The following is a 20,436-nucleotide window of genomic DNA, read 5'->3' on the forward strand; positions in this document are numbered from 1 at the left end:
TACCATCATCATCACTGATCAGAGACGGAAGAGTACATTAAAAGTGTATATTTCCATCTAAACAAACGCACCAGAGGTAAGAAAAGCAGTCTGGGACTGCATGCGAAAGCGTGCCCGGGTCACAGCCCAGGTTACCTTAACTTCAAAAGAGTACGTACAACTGCACCGTGCACAACCCTTTCAATGAATGCAGGACGACATAAGTGCGGGTAAGAAACGATGTCCATTGTCCGTTAAAACTCGTTCGGTAAGAAAATGAGGAATTTAAAGGAGAAAAGTTAAAACGATGCTTACAACGAGACGCACACGAACATCGTGAGGTTATAAATACCGCTGCTACGGCAAAGACTAACATACGCTAAGGATTAAAACAGAAGACAAATACATAAAACAAAAAACCGCATGAAACCACCAGAAACGACTCACAAACTACCACAGCCTGAATCGGCCTATAGCTGTTACATACAAACCAGCTAACGGCATATTACGAATCAAATGAGCCTTTGGCGCTTACTAGCAGTACAGTCTGAAACGTCACCAGTCCTTGGCGTGACGTCAGTCGCCGTCACGTCACTCACTCGCTCCGTCACATGTCCCCCGACAGCATGACCCTCCTCTTCCACATGGCCTGTGCCCTCGCCCTGCGACTTGGCCTCGCTCTCAGCACCGCCGGCGCCGTCCTCTTCCTGCCCGGTGCCGGGGCCGTCCCCGTCCCCTCCGCTGGGGCCCTCTCCCTCTCCCTCCTGCTCGCTGTCCTCGCTCTGTCCGGCCGGCTCGTCGAAGTCGCCGCAGACGTCCCGCACGCCCACAGCGAGCACCTGGAAGGGCGCCGTGCCGTCAGCTCGCTCGGGGTGTTTGGTGAGCCGCGCCAGCCGGATGTCCCCGCAGGGCTCCAGCCAGAGCCGGAGGGCGGCGCAGTGGCGCCAGCCGGGCCCCAGCGCCGGCACCAGGCAGGCCGCTCCCCCACCGGCCGGCAGATGCGTGGTCGCCTGGTTGGTCAGCACCACGGCCAGGCCGCGGCGGGCGGCCAGCCGGCGCAGCTGGGCGGCCAGCCACTGCAGCTCCTGCGCGCGCCGCGGCACCGGCTCCCCGTACCGCCACGGCGCCGCCACAGAGTCGACGCAGACGAGCCGCAGCGGCCGGCGCTCCAGCAGCTCCGTCAGCACCGCGGGCAGCAGCAGCAGCTCGGCGGCGCTGCTCAGGCGCAGCACGTGCACGCGCCGCAGCGCCGACTCGGCGCTGAAGTCGGCGGCGGCGCGGCACGCGGCCGGGTCGGCGGCGGCGCTCCCGGCGCAGCGCACGTGGTCGGCGGCGGCGGCGGCCAGGCTGTGCAGTCGCTCCGTCACCGGGGAGTCCTCCGTGTCCACCAGCAGGGAGTCGGCGGAGAGGCCGCCCAGCTCAGCCGGCAGGGCGGCGTCCACACAGGCCTGCCGCGGCAAACACACTACAGATAGGGCCGGCGGGGAGAAATATGCACTACAGACAGGAGCGAAAGAGCCGGTAAACACTACACACCGGGCCGGGAGGGCGGGGAATACACCACAGCGTCCACACAGGCCTGCCGAAGGGAAATGCACTACATATAGGGGCTGAGAGAGCGGGGCGGGGGGGGGGGGGGGCGCAGCACTACAGATGGGGCCGGCAGAGAGGGGAAAACATTACAGAATATGCCGGGAAAACACTATTACATACTTACCACACTACTACACTACAGGCATGGCCGGGAGAGCAAGGAAACACTACAGACCGGACCGGGAGAGTGGAATCCGAATACACTACAGAAATTGCCTGTAGGGAGGCCTTCCGCGGGGAAAACACTGCAGACTAGGGCGGCAACACACTACAAACAAAGACAAAGGGGAGGGAAAATACACGACAGACCAGCCGGTGACACGGACATCGACAGTGCGATACGCAATCTGACCGGCCGAGTGCAAAGATCAGCAGATCTGTCGTTGATTTCTGATTCATGCCCTGTACGCTGTCATCAAAGATAGTCACTGATACAAAGACACGACATCTCTGCTCTCTGGGGCGGCATCAGGTGACTGGGCGCCGGTGACCCGGTCTGACCGATCCACGACACTCCGGCTGAGCACGACACAAAAACAGTGAGTACCTAGACGTAACTGAGCTGCTAGTTGCTGCAGAGCTGCACAATGTTCTCGCTATAGTTAGTGTAAATGTACGGAAACGCAAAAAGTGGTGCGTATTCTGAAAAAAAAATGGTGTGAGACCAATGACTGAGTGATCAAAATGATATAGATCAGAGAGGGCGAATGTCATTGGAAAACGGTCTAAGGTTGTTGTTGTTTTATTGGGGTTTGAGGCAACAACAACCTTATTGTAAAATAGGCGAGATATGAGAATTTTTCGCTTTACAGCATAATCAGTTTGAATCTGATGATACTGTAAAGCGAAAGCTTATTTTCATATTTGGCCTATTTTACAATAACAGTTTTAACCCGCGCCCTGCTGGGGGGGTGTTTGAACACCCCCCTTGTGGTTTTTCGGGAATATCTCAAAAACGGCGGCGCGGAGCGCCGCCGTTTTTGGTACACCTTATCATACATCAATTCTACACATGTTGTGAAAATTTCAGACCAAGGTCATTCAAGGTCAGGTCACCAGGTCACTTGAAGTGAACTCACCTCATAAAAAGTTTCAATGTCTGTCATAGCTACACCGAGTGACCGATCGCTTTGAAACTTTCAGCGATTGCTAAGAGCAATAGCATGTACAAAATGTATATCTCAGAATTTTGATATCGATGACCTAAGGTCAGGTCAATTTTGCGACCTCCCCATTATAAGTCAATGGGAGAAAATTGAAATGCACCTCTTTTGGACGAAAGACATTATAAACACTCCCAAACACCGAAGTACAAGTGGTTTAGACACACTGAACATGAAAATGGTGTCCGTGACCCTTGTTTGTGCCCTGAGGTCATCTTAGGTCACGAATGGTATCTAACAGTTTTTCGCAAAAAACTTTTGATAGAGGCATGCTAGAGCGATGAAAACGCCTTATATGTGTTCAGCTCGACTATACGGATCGACTGATATGCAACATGACCCTTTCCGGTCAGGTCATGACCTTGACCTGAGGTCAAATTTTCAAGTTGACCTTTCAAGGTCAAGTTATAGTTCGTTCGATGCGTCTTGACGAGAGGAACACGATGCCGGTAAAAGTAAGCTCGTAAAAGGCTTGGGTCAAAAGTTATTGCAGAAAAACTGTTTCCGAAAAAATCGGCTATTTTTGCAGTTTTTGCCTCCTGCAGGCAAAACCGTTGACGTTAGTGTGCCGGCTGCTTAGATGTAGGCAGCCGGATAAGTGTCACGTGAATATGTCACGTTCTGTGTTATTTGTGTTGTGTGTGATAGTGAGTGAAAAATACGATTAGCATCACGCCACATGGTGTCAGAAGTGGGATATCTTATTTGTAAATATTTTGTATTTTTTCACATAGACCTGAAATGATTAACTTTCGATTGGAACAAAATATCTGATATACTTTCATGCAATCACTGCTATGGCCAACTTGCCTCTGCCAGGTCCGTTAAAACTGAGACAAAACCACGATAATTTAGACACAACATGGAAGCTGTGGCATCGACAGTGGAAAAACTACTCCATTGCCACAGGTTTACAAGAGAAGCCAGATGAGGTACAGGTTGCCACATTCCTGACGTGCATCGGTCCGGAGGCTCTGCTGATATTGGATGGTCTGTGCACAAGTGAAGAAGAACAGGCATCCGTGTCTTCGGTCGTAGCAAAGTTCCAAGCCTACTGCGTGGTCAAACCAAACGAAACGTACGAACGGTACAAGTTTAACATACGAAAGCAAGAAAACCAGGAGAAGGTGGACGAATACGTTACAAGCCTGAGACAACTAGCAAAAACATGCAACTTTGGATCCCTGGAGGAAAGTCTAATCCGAGACCGGGTGATTATCGGTATACAAGACGACAACGTCAGACGAAGGCTTCTACAAGAAAATGAGTTGACATTGAACCAAGCGATGCAGACCATAAGAGCTCATGAGACAGCATCTGATCAGATGAAAGCGATGACTCAGAAGACTCAGCAAGAGACACAACCTTGCTTCACACCAAGTGCCGACCTTCATGCAGTACATGGTAGAGGAAGAGGTCAACAACGGAGAATAACTCCAACCATTGGATGGTGCAAATACTGTGGCACAAAACACACGTTCAAAAAAGAACAGTGCCCAGCCTGGGGAAAGACCTGTCAGATCTGTGGTCGCCTGAACCATGTCGCCGCAAAGTGTAGACGAGCCCGTGTAGAGATGTTGGACATGGCTGACTCATACGTACCGAATGGTATGGAGTGCGATGAACCAAGCTCTGCACAAGAAACACACCTTAACTCATTTGGTGTCGAGATTCAAACAGCAACTCAACAGGGAGAGCAAACTAATCTGTTAGAAGAGACGAGTCACATTCTGCATGTGAGCACCGGTGCAATGTCACAGCCACGGAGCGGCAAGATACATGCTCACTTGATGATAGGCAACAATCATATTGAGCGGTTTCAGCTCGACACTGGAGCCGGTGTCAATGTGATACCCCAGCACGTCTACAAGAAGGCATGCGATGACCCCCTCCTAAAGAAGCTTCAGCCATGTCAGATGTCGCTTGTCATGTACAATGGATCGACCAGTGCGGTGAAGGGGCGATGCAAACTGACGGTGACGAACCCCATGACGATGAAGGAGTATCAGGTGGAATTCTTTGTAGTACCACAAGACTATACTCCATTATTAGGGGTCAGTGCTGTACAGGACTTGGAACTCATCAATGTCAACCACGCCAACATCATGACCGTGCATCAAGCCAATAACGTGACCACGGGAGGAACCGCCGGAGAAAAAGAGGCACTCGTCGCCGAATACAAGGATGTTTTCACCGGGACAGGCCGATTCCGAGAGAAACTGAAGCTTGAAGTAGTTCCAGAGGCTAAACAGCATCAGGCGGCGACGAGGTCAGTTCCAGTGGCACTGGAAGACAGCCTCAAACAGGAGCTGGATCGTCTTACCAGTGAAGGCATCATCACACCTGTGGAAGTGCCCACTGACTGGGTGTCTGCCTTAGTCGTAGTGAAGAAGCCGAATGGCAGCCTTCGACTCTGCTTGGATTCCAAACCGCTGAACAAAGAGCTGAAAAGAAACAAGTATCCGATTCCGACAGTTGATGACCTGACGTGCCGACTGGAGAAGGCAAAGGTGTTCACTGTTTGCGACGCAAAAAACGGATATTGGCACGTCGAACTCGAAGAAGAAAGTAGCTTCTTGACTACATTTGGAACACCCTGGGGACGGTATAGATGGAACCGCCTACCATTTGGTATAGCCGTGGCATCAGAAGAATTTCAAAGAAGGCTAAACCAAGAGCTAGAAGGTCTAGATGGCATAAAGGCTATTGCCGACGACATTCTGATCTACGGGGAAGGCGACACATACGAAGAGGCTGTCACAGATCATGACAGGAAACTGAAAGCTCTACTAGAAAGATGTAGAGAAAGAGGTATAAGATTGAACATGAACAAGATGAAGCTGAAACAAAAACAAGTAGCCTACATGGGTCACCTATTCACGGATCGAGGTCTACAAGTTGACCCAGAGAAGACGCGTGCTATCCAATCCATGCCAGCCCCAAAAGATAAGAAAGGTGTGCAGAGGCTGCTGGGAATGGTCAACTATCTTCAAAAGTTTTCCCCAAACCTGTCGACAGTAGCAGCACCACTCCGTCAGCTTCTGAAGGATGATGCACCTTTCCTTTTTGACGACTGCATCCACGGCGAGGCTCTACGAGCCATAAAGAAGCTGATCGTCGAGGCACCTGTTCTGAAATACTTCAGTACCAAAGACGAGACTAGTCTCCAGGTGGACGCGTCTCAAGAGGGGCTTGGTGCGTGTCTAATGCAATGCGGTCAGCCAGTCGCCTATGCCTCTCGAACGCTCACCAACGCTGAGAGACACTATGCCCAAATCGAAAAAGAAATGCTCGCGATTGTCTACGGACTGAACAAGTTCGAACGGTACACCTTGGGAAGAGAGGTGACAATACAGTCGGACCACAAGCCATTGGAACAGATCCAGCTCAAAAGCCTCGCTGAAACACCGAAACGCTTGCAACGGATGATGCTAGCGGTGCAGAAATTCGACTTCCATATAGAGTACAAAAGGGGAGTTGACATGCATCTAGCCGATACACTTAGCAGAGCTCAGCTCCCGGATACGAACACGGAACATCTGGATGAAATATACTATGCTTCACTTGGAAGATGCCAAGAAGAAGCTAACATAGAACAACTGGAGATAGAAGACTACCTGCCGATATCTGACAAAACGGCTATTTTCCTGAGAACAGAGTCAGAAAACGACATGGAAGCATGCACACTCGCAGAACTCATCAGCAAAGGATGGCCAAAACATAAAAGTGATGTACCGATGGAAGCACGCAGGTATTTCGATCTCAGGAGCACGTTATCTGTCAACAAGGGAGTAATATTTAAAGGTGATCGAATTTTCGTACCTGTCAGCGCAAGGCGCTACATGCTGGAACGCGTGCACTTGTCGCATGCTGGAGTGCAAACGTGCATGCGTAGAGCAAGAGAAGCCCTGTACTGGCCAAACATGAACGAAGACATAAAAGACTATGTCTCCAAATGTACAGCATGTGCGGCTTATCAGCCAGCCCAACAGAAAGAGACACTCATATCCTACAAAGTACCAGCAAGACCATGGGAGAGGATCGGCTGTGACCTCATGGAGTTTGCAGGCTGGTCATATCTAGTCACTGTAGATTACTATTCCGACTTCATAGAATGCGACAGAGTGCACAACAAGACCACGAAAGAAATCATCAGACTGCTAAAAGGACATATGGCACGCTATGGTATTCCAATGGAGCTCGTCAGCGACAATGGCCCTCCCTTCAACTCAAGGGATTTCAGGGAGTTCGCTGAGATGTACGAATTCAAACACACGACGAGTTCTCCCGGATATCCACAGTCTAACGGAAAGGCTGAAAACGCGGTGAAGCAAATGAAGAGAATGATGACAAGAACATGCGAGACAAAATCAGATCCATATCTAGCATTGCTAGAAATGCGAAACCTACCGTCAGAAAATGTCGGCAGTTCCCCGGCGCAACGACTCATGGGACGGCGTACTCGAACTATGCTACCCATCCATGGAAAACTGCTCAATCCCGAAGTACCGCTTGGTGCAGAAAGGCGCCTTCAGGAAAGAAAAGAAAAGCAGCAGAAATATTATAACAGAACTGCAAAAGATCTCCCTCCCATGCAGACCAGCACGCCGGTGCTGATGGCACCGAGACCCGGCCAGCAAAAATGGAGACCCGCCGTAGTTGTAAGTCGAGACAGCAACCGATCCTATGCAGTCAAAACAGAGGATGGACGAGTGTACCGAAGAAATCGACGTCATCTGCGGAAGTACAGTCCCTGTCAGAACACAACGGACTCGACAAAGAGAAGAGAAACCAGCGACGGAAGCTTGTACCTAAGAGTGCCACCACGCCAAGAGGCAGCAGCACCACCTCAGGTTTCCCGGAGAGGACCGGAACCTCAGATCATTGGGAACCAGAGATCTCGGTCACCGTATATGCTGAGGAGTAGGTCACATCAGAAATGAAAAACGGAGGATGTGCCGGCTGCTTAGATGTAGGCAGCCGGATAAGTGTCACGTGAATATGTCACGTTCTGTGTTATTTGTGTTGTGTGTGATAGTGAGTGAAAAATACGATTAGCATCACGCCACAGTTAGGTCAAATCTGAGAGAATTACTCAGAAAGGGCGTTAATAGGGCTATCGAATGCACTTTTCCGCGGCGCTGTAGCTCTATTGGTTCCCGAGTTATGCGTTAGCTTCTTGGAAATTTTCGACATTCGACCTGAAAATCGGCGAAATTTTGCCTTCAATGATCTCTGGTGACCTGACCTTTGACCTGACCAAAAAATTGACCGAAGTGATTTCGTCATTATTTTTGACGCTCTTTCGAACGCCGCCTTCCGCGTATCGCTACGTGGCCCAGGAGCCGAGTTACAAGGGGGGGTGTTCAAACACCCCCCCCCCAGCAGGGCGTGGAAATCCAGGACCCCCAGCCGGGCGCGGGTTAAAAACGGAACAAATAGTGCATGGACGCGTTTCGATTATTAAATCTTCATCAGCATGACATAATCACAGATCTTGTTTTCTCTTGATCTTGTTTGTTTTCTTGTTTGATCTTTGTCTTTCTTGTTTGATTTCTTGTCAACAGATCTTGTTTTCTGTTGACATATCTTGTTTTCTCTGTGATTATGTCATGCTGATGAAGATTTAATAATCGAAACGCGTCCATGCACTATTTGTTCCGTGTTTTTCTACTTGTCTCTATCAATATACAATAACAGTTTTATATTTCTGCCATGCTATTGATTATTTTGGTAAATTCATATCTATTCATCATGGCAAAAAGCACCATCTCACATATTACCTTTGACCGTTTGTCAATGACATTTCCCGTTTCTGATATCTGCGAGAATCATTTCCTTAGCACGAAGAACTATAGCGATAGACGAGTCCTCGATAGACGAGAATTCTTAGTAGAAGTAATTGCCATCCCCATGCCGGTATTTAGTACTTCCACAAGGATGGCTCCGGCTCATATGATTTCATCCAACGAGAAACATGTCTCCCTACGACACCTGCAGAAGAACTCGCGGTCCCAAAAGTCCCCTTTCAGATCTTTGAGTTGTACACATACATTTTTCCTTAGCCAATGCTTTGCTTCTCCTTTCCATCCTGTCACCCATCCCTAACACCCAGTCCTTTGACACCGGTCGTCTCAGAGCGCTGCCCCTGGCGGCGGCGCCTTTACTTCTATTGGGAGCGGTCTGCGCGGTGGCGGGCAGCGGAGGCTGTGGGCGGCACCCAGCGCAATTGTACAGGGTGTCTCAAAAGTTCGCTTACAGGTACCAGCCATGCTTTTTTGTCAATAATTCTGAATCAACATGAAATTAACAGTCGAAATTTTGCATGGGCATTGGTAACAACCTTCCTCAAGCAGCTTCATTGTTTTCAAGCGCATTCGACCCTTCATGAGCTCACAAAAAGGGTTCACCTCTGACCATGGATCAGGCATGAAAATGGAGGTCGCATACTCGGGTCGGCTGAGAAACTCTCTGCTTCACGAGTAATGGGAATGGTTAGGTCGGAAATGACACATGGCAAAGTGTCGGCGAGGATGAGTACAACATGATGGTCATCTAATAAAAACGGTGGCTAAAATTTTTGAAGGACAAAACCATGCGAGACTAACAGCGCTTTGAACTACCCTTGTACCGCAGCAGACTCGTGCTCCGGAAAGCAGCTGAAAATGCAGTCCTAACTATTAAAAACTGACTAGAAGCTCACAGACAGAGGTTACCCAGTTTCAAAAATTGCAGGTCATCATAAAATAAAGACAAAATATCATTTAAAATTGTTTATAATATCTGGGGCATTCCACGTCAAATCAAACACCGAAATCCGTCATCCCCTTCGATTTTTCTGAAAATTTGTAGGCAGACTGGGCATGGTTCAAAACTGAGTTACGTATAATATTTTCGAAATTTAATAACGTATCGCCGAGATATAGGTCATCGAATATAGCCAAAAATGCCACACATCATTTTTTTAAATGCTTATAACTCTGCTTCCTTTTCTGGTATCAAAATGATATTAACAGGGTCTTGTAGGCAATTGATAAGGCTTTGATTTTTAATTATAAAATTAAATTGAAGTGACCTTGAAATGCATTTGACCTTGAATTAAAACAGAAAAATTTAAATAGGAAAAAACACGCCACCTTCGATTTGAGTAATTTTTACATATTATGTCCGTCACAATGTTCCTAACCATCTGTGAAAAAATTGGAGTGGGCCATTTATAACTTTCGCGGCAAACGCCGTTTTCATGCATCAACATCACGCAACCGCGCGTGACCTTGAAAGACAGAGTCAAGACATGCTTGCTTGTGTACACTTTCTGAAATGAATGATTGCTGATTAGTGATATCCCAAACTCTGCGAGAATGGAAATGCATAGTCATCGTAGTCAAGCATTCACGTTCCATTGTAAAAGTGTCTCAGGCAAACGGTATTTTGCGGTGAATTTTGAGCCGTGTGGAAATGCATCATGAAATAAATTCAACGAAAACATTATCACGCAACGATATCTTCACGTCCTTTGATCTTCACTATAAGAAAGAACATACATTTTTGAGTATGTATGGATTTCTATGTATGAATTTCTAGTCAATCCGATAATAAATATGGCAGTTAGAGTCCTGCTAAGAGTAACATGTCGCCGGCTGAGGCGGGATCGGCCGAAGCGGGAAACGCAGCAGTCACAATTTTGTGTTTACACGTTCATATTTCAATTGTTTACCAACCTATTTTCAGAATTCTTTCACCATAAGATTTCCTGTACATTTCTTAGTCTTCTCACAAAATTTGACGCGAATCGAACGTAATCAGCGGTAAGGAGCGCGATGTAAAGACGGAACCGTTCCGTTCCGTCCCGGCACAGTCTACAATTCAGGCGGCGCGTAGCGGTCGGCGCCGGCTGCCGAGTCGCCGCGTCGCCGCGGCGACAGGATGTTCACTTTACACCGCTATTACTAGAACAGTTGTGAACCGATTTTCTTATTGCTTGCACGATGAGATGTGCAATTCAATTCTGGCCAGGTAGCCATAAGTAATTTCGCATCAATATTATGAGATATTGGCGAAAAACAGGAGGGGTGGGGCGAAATTCACTCTTCCCCCTCCACTGCGCGTGCTAACATACGTTTGCATATGTGCCATTTTCTTCAAAACTTATGAATGGCCCACTCTAATTTTTTCACAGGTTGTTAAGAATATGGTAGGCAATAAAATATATGAAAATGAGCCAAATCGAAGGTGGCGTGTTTTTTGCTATTTCAATTTTTGTGCTTAAGAACAGAGTTAAGCAAATTTCAAGGTCATATATTTAAGTCGATGCAATTCTAAACAAATGCTTAAGAAATTACCTAAACAGTAAAGTTTATTTCATTCAAATCAAACAAGTACAACCAAAGTTATGGTCGTTCAAAAATATAAAGATGCAACATTTTGTAAAAATTTGATGCCCTATATTTAGAAGACCTGTGGTCAGAAAGTGCAAAAAACATCAATGTAATGTCCGGGGCGACACAGGAACTCGCTCACAAATTTATAATGAAATCGCTGATGGTAAGGGGCAAAACAGCCGATTTTTGTTCGATTTGACGTGGAATGCCCCATCTATAACGCTAAATTTTGAGGGAAAATAATGCGAAAATCGTCAATGCCGAGGACAAGTGACCCTCCAAAAGTGTCAATTAATGTAAAGTTTTATATAACGAAGTTTCAAGAGGCAGATCTGGAGCAAATAGCTTTCTTTTACACACAAAATTCGGACAAAACCGCACGATGGACAGGTTTTGGCCGTTTACAAAGCAGAACCTCTCCTGAGGAAAACACTCCGGAACTCAGCGAAGGTCTTGGCATTGGGAATGACGAGCGTTCGGGATTTGCAAATTTTGCAAAATGTGTCTAAGAAACAGATGGCCGACACATTCTGCTACGATATGCTGCGAAAAATTTGCCCCTGGCACTTCCCATTTGTTCAGGAATGGGGTTCTTTTGAAAAGGAAAATGGTGCTTGGGAGGTCGGCGCCAGTCATTCATGAAGGAGTTAGCGCCAGAGAAGACCTACAAAATACTCACGGATGGTGTCGATGCAAGCTATCGGCTTTCAGGGAGAAGCGGATGTTGCCGGGGAGCTCGTCAAACCTAAATCCGACGCAGAAACTGCGGGGGATTCCCCTACAAGAGCTTGAAAGCTGGTAACCTTTTATCAGCCTCCGGCAGCTGACGGAGTGACGAAAATCGGTATGGGCAAATATTTTTGGAGATACAGCAAAGGGTTTGGTTTCCAACCTTCCGAATCAGTTGTCAAAGCATGCATATTTGTCTAGTGTACACACGGACACCAAAACCTTATATTTTTGGCCGGTTCTTATATGCTTTATTGACATTGGAAATGTGTAAACGAGCTTTTGAGACACCCTGTACATACGGACTCGAGAGGCGCCCCGAGTGCTCCAGCACTTTTGCGCCAATCGAGGTGACACTGATTGTTTGTTTTGAATGAATGTGTTCAATATGTGAGTTGAGATGAGATGCTTTCCAATTTGCATAGTCCGAACTCCGAATGCAATCTACTGGCCACCGTAGCAGACGGTCAGCAGGCGTCGGCTGGCGAACGAAGGACAGATTTTACAATGTCGCTCCTGTGTATTACAGGCATCACGATGAGCTTCCCACCACCTGAAAGACTGCGGAATGGACAGCAGAAGGCGCCCAGACGCCTCCCTAACATGTGCAACGACTACAACCACAGGGGAGGGTGTAGCCGCTCCAATTGCCATGAGCTGCACTTGTGCACACATTTCCTTCAAAACAGATGCACAGCCGAGCGATGCAACAAGGCTCACGCCCTGGGGACGCCCAGAAACACCCTGCTGCTGGAGAGTGAGGGGTGGACAGGTCCGGGGGACCTGGAGTTGGCGCTGGACATCCTCCGCCGACTGGCTCGAGAACAGGCGGTCAGCATCTGCTTCAATTACAACCTGGGCAGCTGCTCTGTCCCCAACTGTGACCGGCTGCACGTCTACTACCGCCGCGTAGTGAATACCTGTCCGCTGGACGACTGCGGCCTCAGTCACGACCTGTACGACAAGCAAAACGCCGCCCTTCTGGCCAGTGCCGGTCTGACCGATACTCCTGTGCCAGAGCTCCTCAGGCGACTGCAGGAGCAGGTGCGCCACCCACCTCCCCAGCCGGGGCTCTGCGGAGCCTACGGCAAACAGGGCTGCCAGGGACACTGCCTGCAACTGCACTACTGCGAGGCGTTCCTCCACAGTCGCTGCAGGTTCGGAGACAGGTGCTCATGGAGTCACAGCCTGAAGGACCGGCACAACCAGCGGGTGCTGGCATTCTTTGGCTGGACAGAAGAGCAAGTGCTGGAGGAGCTGAGGAAGGATAGAAGCGGCAGATCAGCTTCTCGGCCAGCCGGAGCTCGAACTCCTACGGGACAAGAGGACCAGGAAAGGTCCGACCGACAGGGCCTCTGCGAGGGACCGCAGCAGGACCCCAGTGCCGAAACCCGCATCAAAAGGGTCGACACCGCTGGGAAGGATGTAAGCCATGTGAACGATTTACTTGAAAAATCGGGCAAACAACTACAGAGACATTACAAGATGTGTGAGCAGACAGCCAGAGTGCGCCCGCATGCAAAAGAAGACAACCTCTCGAGCCAGCAGTTGGAGGCGGAGAGACAGCAGTTGGAGGCGGAGAGACAGCAGTGGGGGCGAAAAGAGACGGAATGGAAGGAAAAGGAGAGAGAATGGAAGGAAAGGGAGATAGAATGGAAAAACAAGGAAGCGGAATGGAAAAACATGAAGGCAGACTGGCGCCAAAAGGAACACGAGTGTCTAGAAAAGGAAATAAAGACAATACGGGAGCGACAGCAGTGGCAGCAAAAGGTGACGGAGTGGGAGGAAAAGGAGACGGAATGGGAGGAAAAGGTGACGGAATGGGAGGAAAAGGTGACAGAGTGGGAGGAAAAGGAGAAGGAGTGGAAAAACAAGGATATCGAATGGCAGAACAAGGAGGCAGAATGGCAGCAAAAGGAAAACGATTGGCTAGAAAAGGAAAGAAGGGAAAAAGAAACACGCGAGACAGAGGAACGAGCGCGGAAAGAACCCGAAGACAAACTAAGAGACGAAAGTGAACGTGAGAGGCAAAAATATGGTCAGGAAAAGGGAGGTGACTTGAGAGCAACTATAGAAAAAGAATCGCGAGAAACAGAGTTAATGCAGAGTTATGCAAAACTTATTATCGATCATGAATGCAGCAAGAAGACCATGTATTCTCTTCAGCAAATGAACGCTGATTATGAACGGCAGATCGCCAGTATGCAGACTCTGGTGAAAGAGCTGAAGGATAAAGATGAAGAGCGAGCGATCAAAATAAAAACAGAAGAGGAAGACAAGAAAAAGAACATTGAAGAACTGACAAAACTCCGAGAACTTTTCCAGAGACAGAAAGGATACGTGGAATGCAGCGTCTGCCTTGGCACCTTCGTCGAGCCAGTAACCATGGAGTGTGCCCACACATTTTGTAAAACCTGCATAGAAAACACGCCGAGACCCGCCGGAGAAACGCTTGGTATCCCGCGCCCTCTAAATCCAAATGAAAATCGCCAGTGTCCGCTCTGCCGTACGGTGACAAACGTTCAGGTCCCCACTCTGGCTCTCAAAAACATCTCCAGCACCTTCTCTGGCGATCAGCAGCGGGGAGCGATGAGGAGGGATCAGCAGCGAAGAGCCGCCAGGGGGACCAGCGGGAGCCGCAGAAGGCGCCGGCGTCATGATGATCATCAACCCGCTCAGGGGGTCACCAGTAGCAGCGAGGTTCGTCCGAGGGCCAGGTGATCCAGAAGAAATAAAATGCATATAACACTCAAAAGCTGACGGTGACCTGACTTCAATCATGTATTTTGTTATCGAAATCGTTTGATAACATTCAGGGGGGTGTTACTTTTGCTTTTGAGATGGGGTGCACTTGGTGGTGGGGGCGACATTCAATGTGGATAGGGGTGTCTCCAACCTCCATAGATGGTACCTATCTCTCAATTTTGATAAAAATGCTTTGTTGGTATATTTCAGAATTCAGACTTGAGACTGATCACCATTTTTGTTCCTCTGACTTGGTTTGAACACAGTCTGATGTTGCAAGCTGGCTTTTGAAGCTAATTTATATAGGTATCGTTGTAAACGACTGACAAAACTTCCCTGCCAGCTTTAGCATCGGCGTCCAATCATTTTTTTTTCTGACAGTAGGTACGCAGAGCAATTAGCATGCTGCCGCGAACGCATTCACCTCACCTGTCGTCTCATCGAGCTCGGTAGAACACGATCCACAATCACAACTCAGTGAAAAATGGACCTCTTCGCAGTTGAAACCAATAGTCTGTCTTTATCACATTTCAACGTGCGTGATTACTTGACGTATGTGGGAATGAGTTCAGCCTTGTTTTAGTTTACAACATTGATAGCACAACACCGGAATAGCCAATGACGTATTTTCCAATATCAGACATATGCTCTATTTCTGAAATAAACATGAATATTTTTTGTATGTGCATTGTTAACCCGCGCCCCGTTGGGCTCTGCCGAGCAACGCGCCCTGTTGGGGGTGGGGCAATTTGCCCCCCCCCCCTAAGATCTCGAGAACCACGCAACCTAGCGACAAGCGGCAAACGGTGTTGGATAGCCCAATATCAGGGAACTACCTTGTGACCCAATTTTATTGGCCTAGGTCAAACCGATGACGTCCCAGGTCAGGTCAAAGGTCGAATTTTCACCGTTTACAGGCATTTCAAGAAATGCGTTGTGAAATCGAGTAAAATGCATTTCATTGAAAATCATCGATGGGGAAATGTTCTTCAAACACATATTTTGCTATTTGAGGTCACTGATACCAGGTCAGGTCACAGAGGTCAGGTCACTGAGGGTCACAATATGAAAATATCATGTGATGCATGTATTATGGTCCAATTTATATGTCAAATACGATTATGTGGGTCAGGCAGCCTTTCGGTCAGTTTAGATTATGCTCTGGTGAAGGTCAGGTCAAGGTCAGGTCAAGGTCAGGTCAAATTAGGTCAAATTTCAAAGTTAATATTTTTGCATAAAATGGGCATCGATTCGATGCAGCTCGTCACGAGGAGTTCAATGGTGGTCTTTGTGTTGCCCTACGTGTTCTAGAATCGCTAAAAATTGAGTTAAAAAAATTGACGTCATCATTTTTGAACCGTTTTTTTTTCGCTATAACTTGGCCAAAAAACGAGATATCGATCTGAAATTTGGAATGTATATAGAAGAGCGCAGGGACTATCACATATATTCCGGTTTTTCGAAATTCGGGAATTTTTTGGATTTTTTAGCTATTCTAAAAAAAATCAATCTTTTGAATTTTGGGGGGTCAAAAACCCAAAATTTTGAAAATCCGAGACAGCAATTTTGTAGCGCCGCTTTTTGTCTACTAGACCATATCAAGAACTTTGAAATTGCTTGGTAGCTGTAGATTTGGTGAGCGTTTCAAGATTGCATGTTTTTTTGCTCATTTTTGCTCGAACATGACCTCAGTTTGACCTCAATAGCTCCTGACCTAAGGTGACCTAAGACTTGAAATTTGGTGTGAAGGTGTCAAATTGATGCCCGGGAAGGTACTGAAAATTTGGCGGCGCAGCGCCGCCGTTTTCTTGCTATTCAGGAAAAACCACAGGGGAGGCCAAATTGCCCCCCCCCCCCAACGGGGCGAGGGTTAATTGTATGAACACTCAACAGCCCATATATTCCAATAGCACAGAGAAAGGTATTTACGAAATGACATTTAAATTTGTTTTCACGAATATCAGTCAATTGAATTTATAGCTACCTTGCATTTTACTTTTTATTCCCTTCTCTTAGTCGGGGTGCCCTTTTTATGCTCGGCGAGAAATACTTTTACTGGAATTTCCTTGTTTGCTGGGCGCCCTTCTACTGCTGGGGGCGCCCCTCTTCTGCTGGGGCATCCCTTTTCTGCTTGGGGCACCATCTTCTGCTGGGTCGCCTCTCTACTCCGCCCCTTGTTTTGATCGCTCGCGAGCGTCAGTGACCTGTGCCCGAGGCCCGTGCCAGCGACCGTGCGGATCGTGTCCGAGTGAGCCGTGGCCGTGGCAGCGCGGGCGTGGCAGGAACAGAGTGTCGTGGACGATTAGTAGCGATGGCTCCATCCGCCTCTGAGCTTACCGAGGCTATAGTCGAGGCCCTACAGAGCCCACAGATCAGAGAGGGGCTACTGGACGCGGTAATTAGGCCGGCCGTCGACGAGGCAGTGAAGAGAGCCGTCGCCGCAAACAACGAAGAAATAGCGCGGCTCGTCCAGCAGCAAGCCGAGCAGCAGGCCAAGATAGACGGCCTGGAGGCACAGGTGACGAAGCTGACGGCGCTCGTCACCGAGCAGGCCCAGTGCCTCAACGAGCTGGACCAGTACGGGCGGAAAGGATGCGTCATCGTGTCCGGCCTGCCGGAGCAAGCGAATGAGTCGGTCGGCGAAAAGATCGAGGAGCTCGGTCGCGTCGTGGGCGTTGGCCCTCACGGAGAGATCGACGTGGCTCACCGACTCGGCCGGCTGGCTCCCGGCCGGGCCCGCCCCATCATCGTACGGCTTCGCAGCTTCGAAAAGCGACAGGAGTTGTACGCAGCTAGACGCAAGCTGAGGTCGACGGGGCTGGTCCCAAGCGCTCTAATTACCAGCGCAGTGGCGTCTAAGATCTTCATCTCAGACAGCCTGACCAAAACCAACCCTTCATCTCAGACAGCCTGACCAAAACCAACCAGGACATCCTCTACCGGGGACGACAACTGAAAAAGGACGGCCGTCTCTGGGCCGTCTGGTCCGACGCCGGGAAACTCAAGGCAAAGGCACGTGACGGCGATCCCACCACCGTCATCCGCTCCTTCGCCGACCTGGCTCGTCTCGTGGGCGACGACCCTGTGCCGCCCCCTTCGTCGGCGGCCGCGGCCGCTGCGGCGGGAGGCTCTGGCAGCGGCGGCGCCGCGGCCGTCGGTGGGCGAGAGGATGCCGACGACGGCTTCACACTGGTAGACGCCGGTTCGAGGAGGCCCCGACGCGAAGCTTCAGTCCGTAAACGCGGGGGCGCCGCGCGCTAGAAGTGTTCTCGCGATGAACACTGGGCGGCGGCGGTGGCGCCCCCCCCCCCCATTCGCGGCTCCTGGGTGCGCCGCTGAGACGCTGCGGCCGCTCGGGTCATGTCGGGTCACTCCGGTCAGTCCCGCCGTGGCGACCGGGGTGTCGTGTTGCGTGCGTGTGCTGTGCGAGCGGCGACGAACTAACTGACCGTGGGCTGTCGCTGGATGGAAGTGATGCCGCGAAGGGTGACTCGAGTTGCTGACGAGGCTGTTACGCGTCTGGTGCGACCGCGGATGTGGTGACTGGGCGCTTCGCCGGCGCCCAGCTCTAGTTGCGTCTCGAACATGACCTCGGTCTAAGGACGGACACACGAGCGACTGAGGCGACTAGACGCACCTGAACTGAGGTAAACCCAGCGCCCTGATACTGCGCAGAGACAGTCCTGCGGCGCTAGGGGGGAAGGGAGGGGGGGGAGTCCGGCAGGGGAATCCGGTTAGGGTGTCCGGAGGGGGGGGGGAGAAGGACGCTAAGTGTGTAATGCATGTGTGTGCAACTCATGCATGTGTGTGCAACTCAGAACTGTGTGCAAACTAGCTAACTTAAGCCACTAATTGAATTAACAACAGACAACTGAACTCACCACGATGTTTCGTCATTATAATGCACAACGAGTTACCACTCAGTCCCGCCGCTGGTCCGCCGGCCGTCGTGCCGTCGGGTCGTCCCCTCGCTAGCGACACGTAGCCCACAGCAGCGCGCCCCCACAAACCCCTGCGGGCCCTGAGCTGTCTGTTGGGACGCAGCCATGCCGGCTTCGCCTCCTTCCCTGGGAGGTTTCAACCTACTGCCTGCTTGTGTTATGTATATAAATGCCTAACCTTTTATAAAATTGCTCTTATTTGCTCTACTTGCTTATGGTTAGCATCTAATACACAACAGTTTATGTTCACTGTTTATGTTCACAGTATTGTAGACTGTTTTGTTCACTGCTTATGTTCAGTCTCTCACCCACAACTGTTTACGTTCACTGTTCATGTTCACTGTTTTGTAGACCCTGTCACGTTCGGCTGCCGCGGCTTGTTTTTGACTTTTCACTTTCAATAATGGTCGACCAGTGCTTGGCGGGTCGGTGCCGGTCCGGCGAGCGCCGCGCTGACCCCTATACCTACCCTTCACAGTCCTTCAGCTTGCGCACACACAATCACACATTCTACTGTCCTTCAGCTGTACAGAACAACACACAAATCCTGACATCCCCAGAACACACACCTTACACTACAAAGACATCCTTAGCACATCCTTCTCAACACATCACAATTAAACAATGGGAGTTGCTTGCACTGTGCCCCATAACAAAACTACTTCTAATCATCAGCGGTATCGAGACAAATCCAGGACCAAACATCAAACAATTAAATTTATGTCACGTGAACATCAACAGTACGCCATCAAAAATAGACGAACTGTCGGCTTTTGTCAACCACAACAGCATCGACATTTTAATGACAAGTGAAACAAAACTAGACGACTCCGTGCATCCTAGTCTTTATGAATTACCCGATTTTCACACGCTTACCTGCACAATAGAAATAGAGACGGTGGAGGAACGGCGATATATGTGCGGGCAAACCTGGCTGTCAAGAGACTAGCAAATTTAGAGCTAGAAGAGGAGGACTGGGTCTGGGCAAAGGTTTCACTGAACGGAACATCCATAGTAGTTTGTAGTGTATATCTTCCACCAGGTCTCTCAGCCGAAAGACTGGACGAATTCAATTGTAGGTTCATCGAAAGTGTTTCTCTGGCCAATTCGCTTTCACCACTAGCAATATTTATACTCGGAGACTTTAACACTGGAAATATATTTTTAGAAAACAGTAGCCATTTAATCCGTCACAGTGGAATCACCTCTTTTGATACTAAGTTAAGTCACACACTAGATACGCTAGAACTCACTCAACTTATCTCATCACCAACAAGACGCACAGAAACAGTCGCAAACCTGAGAGACCTAGCAATAACCAACAACAAAGATATCGTTACAAGCTCTGGGATTCTGTCCTCATTTGGCAACATGGACCACTTCCCCATTTACCTGTCAACTAGCCTCACATCATCCACTTCACCTACACAATCTAGGACGATCTGGGACTACAGCAAACTCGACGCAGACAAATTGACCAGACTCATACAGACCACAGACTGGGACGAGTTACTTAACAATGACATAGACACCGCCACCAAAAAATTCACACAAGCAATCTTGGAAGCCGCCCGTGAGACAATTCCTATAAAAATTATTCACGTTAAACCCGGCGATAAACCCTGGATAACAAGACATTTGAAACATCACATGAAAAAACGAGACAAACTTTTTAAAATCGCAAAAGGAACGAACTCGAGCTGTGACTGGGAAGCCTGGCGACTTCAGAGAAATTTTGTTACCAAACTGAACAAAGACTGCAAAGACATACACACCAAACGACAAGTGAATCAGCTCCTCACACAAAAACACAATCCACACCAGTACCACAAAATTCTTAAACAAGCTATTCGACCAAGGCCAAGCACACAAATACCTCCACTAGAGACACACAATGGACAAGTA

The 20,436-nt window shown here is 49.0% G+C and overlaps 2 protein-coding genes across 2 annotated transcripts in view; one reads left to right on the forward strand and one right to left on the reverse strand.

The window, feature by feature from the left end:
* Window positions 1-33: 33 nt before the first annotated feature.
* Window positions 34-20,436, reverse strand: part of LOC122388423 (DNA repair protein RAD51 homolog 3-like) — a 32,188-nt gene continuing 11,785 nt past the window's right edge. The window contains exon 3 of the mRNA XM_043379490.1: window positions 34-1,427. Within this exon, the coding sequence (XP_043235425.1) occupies window positions 492-1,427 (936 nt within the window). The 3' untranslated portion in view covers window positions 34-491. The remainder of the gene's footprint in view (window positions 1,428-20,436) is intronic.
* On the forward strand, window positions 1,984-15,269 carry LOC122388422 (DNA ligase 1-like). Its single transcript, XM_043379488.1, has 2 exons — window positions 1,984-2,111; window positions 12,375-15,269. The coding sequence occupies exon 2, from the start codon at window positions 12,383-12,385 to the stop codon at window positions 14,564-14,566; it is 2,184 nt and encodes a 727-aa protein (XP_043235423.1). The 5' UTR covers window positions 1,984-2,111; window positions 12,375-12,382; the 3' UTR covers window positions 14,567-15,269.

The sequence above is a fragment of the Amphibalanus amphitrite genome, unplaced genomic scaffold (genome assembly GCF_019059575.1).
Source record: "Amphibalanus amphitrite isolate SeventyFive unplaced genomic scaffold, NRLGWU_Aamphi_draft 000322F_arrow, whole genome shotgun sequence".
NCBI classification, from domain to species: Eukaryota; Metazoa; Arthropoda; class Thecostraca; order Balanomorpha; family Balanidae; genus Amphibalanus; species Amphibalanus amphitrite.

What these genes read in the sequence shown, in the direction of transcription:
- LOC122388422 (XM_043379488.1), top strand. Translation starts at nt 12,383, where the DNA reads ATGAGCTTCCCACCACCTGAAAGACTGCGGAATGGACAGCAGAAGGCG.